The sequence below is a fragment of the Lipotes vexillifer genome, unplaced genomic scaffold, assembly GCF_000442215.2.
Source record: "Lipotes vexillifer unplaced genomic scaffold, Lipotes_vexillifer_v1.1 scaffold158, whole genome shotgun sequence".
NCBI classification, from domain to species: domain Eukaryota; kingdom Metazoa; phylum Chordata; class Mammalia; order Artiodactyla; family Lipotidae; genus Lipotes; species Lipotes vexillifer.
In genome coordinates, this window is record NW_006788189.1 from 1,185,395 (window position 1) to 1,192,009 (window position 6,615).

General features: G+C 46.2%; 1 protein-coding gene across 1 annotated transcript in view; it reads left to right on the forward strand.

Moving 5' to 3' along the window:
• The window catches only part of AMMECR1L (AMMECR1 like), a 17,311-nt gene extending 13,907 nt beyond the window's left edge, over window positions 1–3,404 (forward strand). The window contains exons 7-8 of the mRNA XM_007461295.1: window positions 1,214–1,310; window positions 2,998–3,404. Of these exons, the coding sequence (XP_007461357.1) occupies window positions 1,214–1,310; window positions 2,998–3,109 (209 nt within the window). The 3' untranslated portion in view covers window positions 3,110–3,404. The remainder of the gene's footprint in view (window positions 1–1,213; window positions 1,311–2,997) is intronic.
• The last annotated feature ends 3,211 nt before the right edge of the window (window positions 3,405–6,615 follow it).

The window sequence follows — 6,615 nt, forward strand, 5'->3', positions numbered from 1 at the left end:
AGCAGTCAACTGGTCATATTCTGGAGTTCATTGTAAAGGGAGGTTGCCCATATTAGTGGGTTTTGACCTTCTGGTCGTGAGCTACTACACAGTGTGATAATTGGAAGAATGCAGAACATAATCTCTCCTGTGTTTTGAAAGAACTCAGTAGGTACTTAGTTCTTACAGTGGGACATGAAAGGTAGGAAATGGGTCAGGCAGGTTTTCTCTTTCAAAGCATAGATAGAAGAATACCTTAAAATGCTGCTTGTGCAGTCTGGTGTATGACCCAGTTTTCTTTCTTTCTTGGAACTGGTCTGTGTTTTGAAAATAATATGTATCTGTTAGGTGTGAACCTGGAATAGAGAAAAATATCCGGTTCAGTGTGTAAGTGAACTGATTATGTGGAGAGGGCTTGCCTTGTTGGTTCCCATCGTGGTTGTGTTTAAACTTTTTCAAAAGCAGTGAGGATATGGCATAAAAAGGGGGAAGCCTTTTAACTGCTTCACTGAGATCATAAATCTGGCATTTCTGTCCAAGGAGGCACACCAGGAGTTACAGTACTAAGAGTGAGATGTGATGATAATATAGGTAAATAATCAAGCACTTTTGCCATTTGAAAACTGCTTGGGAAAATTTAAAAATCAAGGCACCTACTGCAGTAATTTAGGGGGTTCTCTTTGGTTTTCAATTTGATATATTTGGTTATATCTGTTGAAAATGTTTCAAGAACAACACAGCAGTAGACGTGTGAACACCTTCCCAGCCTTCCTAAAGGAATAGTTTCCTTCCTGCTGTCAAGTCTCTGTAGTAGAAAACGACTCCTAGAAATCATCGAAACGAAGGAAGGCCACACAAAGGAATACAAGCGCAGAGTATGAATTCTCTCTTCTCCCAGAACAGCCCTGGTTACAGCACTAGGCCCACAAGCTGGTCTACGCTGGGACCATGTTTGCTCCTAGATAGTTATACTGGGGTCACAGCTGACAGGAAAGACTCAGAAGCAGGGGGCCTGGGGACAGCCGTTCGTGACGTGTGTCGGGCGTCATCTCACATCTCAGGTTCTCTTTGGACTGCCAGTGAGGTGGACGGGGCTCCAGGGACGTGGGGCAGTGCCCAGGCTTGCTCTGCCTGCAGCAGACCGGGCTGCTTCTGTTCTGTCACTGTGGTGTTAGAGCACGGCCCGTTCTTGTGTCGCTGTGCGCTGACCTCAGTGTGCCTGCCTTCTCCTCAGACTGGGATCAGATCCAGACGATAGACTCCTTGCTCAGGAAAGGTGGCTTTAAGGCTCCAATTACCAGTGAATTCAGAAAAACCATCAAACTCACCAGGTAAGCCACTGTCTTATTTTCCTTGTCATTTTAATTCACTTGGGGTTGGACGGAGGATACTTTTGACAGACAGGGGAAGAGAAAAATTTTCTCTGTTAAAGTCTCTAAACCGAAGAAGTATGGGTGAGGTTGAAGCTCTGAGGAAGCAGTGGCAGCAAAGGCAGAGACTCCCCAGCATCCTGGGCGTGTCCACGGCTAAGCTGTAGCACAGTGGGAGCAGAGTAGCCGCTGAGCAGGTCGTGGGTGTCTTTGTCAGACCCACTTGCTGGGAGGCTGAGCGGGAAGGCTGAAGGCAGGAGAAAAGGCTCTCGGTACAGAAGTCCAGGGTCAGTTGAAGTCATCACATGTAGTCAGGTGGCCTGTTGACGGAATAGTTCCAAGGAAACGCCTCTGCCTGTTTGCGGCTAATACTTCTACGGGGAGGCTGCCTAGTGTAGGAAAATATGCACGGACTGGACTCTGAATCCCAGCTCCGCCACTTCCTAGCTGTGTGACCTGGGCCGGTTTTTCCACCTCTCAGAGCAGAAAGAAAAAAATTTCCTGTCTGTAAGAGGTGAATGATAATGCCGTGGGGTTGTTTCAGGGTGTGGTAAGGTAACGTATGAAGAAGTTCTAGTCCAGGGCCAGGCAGCATTGTAGTAGGTGGTCAGTAGATGTCAGTCCTCTTCCCATCCCTACTGAACTCGGAAACACTGAAAGGTTTAGCTTCTGTGGGGTTTCTGTGGACCTCTGTTGGCCCATTCATCTGTAAAATGCTGAATAATCAATATCGTAACCTCACAGGTCTATTTTGAAGATAACCCCGTGTTTTTGAAATGCTTTGGATTCCAAAAAAAGAAAAATCTTCAAATACAAAGCATTATTATTATCATTATTATTATAATTTATTTGAACAGCCATTTCCCTGTCAAAATTCAGGAATAATCACCTTGCAGTGGAGGAGTGATTACAGTGGGAAAGAGATGGCTCTGGGTAAGGATTGTCACACCCAGCTCCTGTGGTCTGTAGTAGGCTCCATAGGTTTGTAACACCCCATGCTTCGCATCCTGACTCATGGCTCTTTCCAGAGCAAGGCCAAAGTGCTATGAATTCTGTTCTGATGACCCTGTGATATGATATGGCATATTCATCTGGAAAGTGAGACCCATCCTCTATAGCCCCAGGATCTTTTAACCTGCTTCGTCAGAATTTGACCCAGAATTAGGTATCTGTGCCCCTTTTAGTTTATAAATAACTTGTTTGTTGCTTTTCTGCAAGTTGAGGTTGCATTTCTGTCAAATTTATCACATTTTAACCTGAAAGTAGATATGCGTTTTACACTGGGCATTGGTGCAGCCATCTTCCAGTCTGCTACCCATGTAATTTGACCTTGAAATTCTTCATCCAGACCCTAGTAGCAGATTGCTTAAGAGCAGCCTGGTGATAAGCATATGAAGTGTTTAAAGGTGGGATGTGCAGAAAACAGATCTTCAGGGGTGAATTGTGAGTGTGCTTTTCCATCTCGTTCATTTGTAATAACAACACTGTTCTCTTGTGCTGTCGTCTTTCATTCTCTGTAAGTAAGATTGCTCTTGGTCTTCCATTTTATTCTTTCAAAATGTGGAATAAGCTTTTGGTTTTCTCTGCCGCGTGACTACAAAATGAAGTGTCTGGGGTTCCTAATACCCTTTCCTGTTTCCTTACACAGGTACCGAAGTGAGAAGGTGACAATCAGTTATGCAGAATATATTGCTTCTCGACAGCACTGTTTCCAGAATGGCGCTCTCCATGCCCCGCCCCTCTACAATCATTACTCCTGACACACGGCTGCATGACCAGTCCCACACCCCCGTGGCCACCAATGGCTATGACATCATTGGAGCAGATGCCTCCTCTTCCTGGTCCAGTTACTTTTATTACTGCACCATTTTATGATGCTAGCTTCCGTTGCCAAGTCTGCCTCCAGCTGACTGAGGGGGGCGGGGTTACATCGAATGAAACAGAACTTGAGGGGCCCAAGCCTTATCTCAGCCTTTCCTCAGTATGGGGTTCCGTTGGATTGGGGCTCCTCCATGACTAGTGAGAATTCCGTGTGGGTTCAGAAGACCTTGGCTGCAGGTGCCGCTGGTGATTTGCTGCCTGTGTGTTGGCCACTCAGTGGAAGCTGGAATTGATGGTCCGTGAAGGCTTAGCCCACACACACCCCTGCAGCCTCCCCAGATCGAGTAGGTGTATTCCCCTGGCAGTCTGGGCAACGGAGACCAACAAGAAACGTTTTTAGGTTGTTTTAAATTCCTTTTTTTAAACTTCCAGTGTATAGCATACCACGAGTTGATCTCAACCTCCATGCTTCGTAAGTGGACGCCATGTTAGGGTCGACCGTGGGCACCATGAGTCGTTTGCGGCTCCTGGACAGAGACCCACCTCAAGATCGGAAGCCCTTTGGATGGCGTTGCAGATCTCATTGCTCAGTTAGCCTCAAAGGTTTTAATTCTCATCCCACTATCAGTTGGATTTTCTGGCACTCTTCCTGCATTGAGTCTCCTGGTATTGAACAGAGCGCTGTGGTGTAGCCTGCAGAGGAATGGACTGGGATGCCCGCGGGAGGTCCTGACGGCATCGCTGCGTGCAGTGTCGAGGGAGACCTCTTCCTTACCACCCGGCTACCTCACTCCTCTACTGGTGGCAGTGCCTATAGCTGGATCTAGGTTCTCAGAGGGCAGAGGTGTTCAGACAAGCACTTGGGTCAGGCTCTAGAAGGGCACGTCGGCATAGGAGAGAATCCAGGGTCTCTAAGCTGTTTTTCTGTTCAGGCAAACATCCTGAGAGACCTTTAAGCAGAGGAGTTCCTTTTTCTAGTTTGCCTGTAGAAGTGGGAAAACTGTTGCTGTTACAGTCCTTACAGGACTTTAGAACAAAGCTGTGTCATTAAACAAGGTGAATCTTTATCTTGCCTAACATGCCGGGAATCTTCACCCCACCATGGCAGAGTTCCAAATAGCTCATTTTATTCTAGGTCATTCATACTTTCATGTGGCATATTTCCCTTTCTCGTTGTTGCTGATTCCAAATACCTGTCAGCAAGTTTCTCCTCCCTCTTGCCTGTTCTTCACTCATATGGTGGCAAAGTTCATAGAAGCTGGGCACTTGGAAGACGCTTTGAAAACACAGTCACAGAGGCACTGCTGAAATGATTCACAGGAAGAGGTGGCCACTTGGAAGAAAGGACCCTACGGGTGATACACTGGTTTTCAACAACGTGTTTAGAGAACTCTTGACGCAGATTGGGTGTCAACCCAGTGAACACAATGTTTTGATTTAATTTATTTTTAATGTTTATGTGGTAGTGGTGTGGCTTTCCGAAAATGGGCAGATGTTCAAGTCAAAGGGTCTTTGGAGTTTGCTTCTGCCAGGAACGGGGTAGGGGGAGCAGAGGCACAATCTGAGGAACGACACACGTGCCATTCTAGGCGTAGTTGTCTCGTTTCTTGAAGAGATGGGTAAGGGTGAGCAGGTGAGCTCGGCACCGTCCTCTGCTGTTGGCGAGGGTGTGGAACGGGCAAGGGAAGCGCCGGCTGACGTCTGGATGCGTGGGCTGGGCTCCTGCATGCCGCCGCCTTTCCCTCGCAGTGTTCTTGAAAACAGGCTCCCGAAGAGGAAGGGATTGTTTCGTGATTTCCTGCTGCTGAGAATAATAAATGTCTTGTTGCAAATAAATGTGACGGCAGTTACTCTTAGGTGCCATGGATCGATGTCAGGGTGGTCAGCAGCTCTGGACTAAACCGCCCACCTCCAATTTGTACAACAGTATTGATACATAGGGCTACATTCATTCCTGTTCAAGTCTTCTATGTTGAAAGTTGTGTTTAATTTCTAAAGTTTAAAAAAAGCAAAAAAAATGGTGCTAAACTTTCACCCCTGAGCACGCTCAGTGAGACTGGTCATGCAAGCATTTTCAGTGCCATGCTCTTTCAAGCCTATTTTTTCTCGTAGAAATGTTGCCCTATTTGTCTTCCCCAACGTATAGTATGTTTTTTATTTTATTGAGGGTGGGGTAGGATACCTGCCATTTAAGAAAATGAACAGATTTTAAAACCCAGGAAATGGGGGGGGGGGGAATCAGTGCACAAGAATCGGGCTCCTGAAGCCCAGCACCACACTGACGAGGGCTCCGTGGGCTCTTCACTTTCTGGAGTGAAGAAGCCTGACTCCCTGCACATTCCCTCACGCCCCCATCCAAGCCCAGCAGTGGAGATGCTCGAGGTCCTCTTGCCTTGGCGAGGGGACTCAGGAGTCGACCGAGGAAAACTGTTTGGCCCCGTGAGGAATGGCACTGTCAGTGTCTGTCCCGAACGGAGCCTAGTCAGGAAGTGGTCTGGAAGTATACGGTCAAGGTCACCTCCTGAAGATGTATGGCAGGTGGCTCTCAGGAAAAATACTAAGTCTGGATCATCCACGTGGCAGCTTTGCGTAGGGAGATGACAGCTCCGAACTGGAACTGACCTGCCTTCCACGTGCTTGACCACAGCAGTGATGAGGGCGGCCAGTCCACGTAGTGGGAGTGGTGGGTTTAAAGAGAAGGGAAGGTTTTTCTGCTCGGTGTTTCCTTTGTCCTTGGGCTGCTCAAGCTGAACAGTAACCACTGTTTTCAAGGAACCAGCCCCACCTTGGCTGGTTTGGTTTGGAGTTCGTTTCATCCCTAGCTGTGAGTGCCTTTTGGTCTGGAAGGTTGGCTTGTCTCAATACCCACAGCTAGGACATTCTCTGTAATTTCGAATTGTCCTTGTTCTCCACTAACTAAAAGAGAATGTCTGATCACTAGAGTTCGTCGGTGTTGGATTGTTTCCACTGTGAGGTTCTTAAACTTTTTCGCTTCATGATATTAAAAAGCAACTCATGTTAGAGACCCTTTCAACATGAAAGGTTTGTAGTTGAGACATTACATATATTTTATTGTTTATAATAAATATCATCTGTACAAAAGTCCTGGGTGTTAATTTTAATATTTGCACAAGATCTGTTTTCCATGATATGTTAACACCTAAAATTTCACTAACTGTTGATGTTATTTTCTATTGAGATTCTGAAGCCTAGGGAGCTATTTGTTCTTTTTGTTTATTTTCATTATTTCCCTGAAGCAAGAGACTTTGTATGGCCTTCAGTGCAAAGACTTTAGACCAATTCTTTGTATTACACTTGGTTGCCTCTTGGCTATATAACTTCTGAGTGCAAATCATTGAACTCTTTAACAAAGTATTGTAGAGAATAAATCATAATGGGTAAAAATTGTTCTTTGTCTTGCCTCTTTTTTTTGAATAGTAGTAAT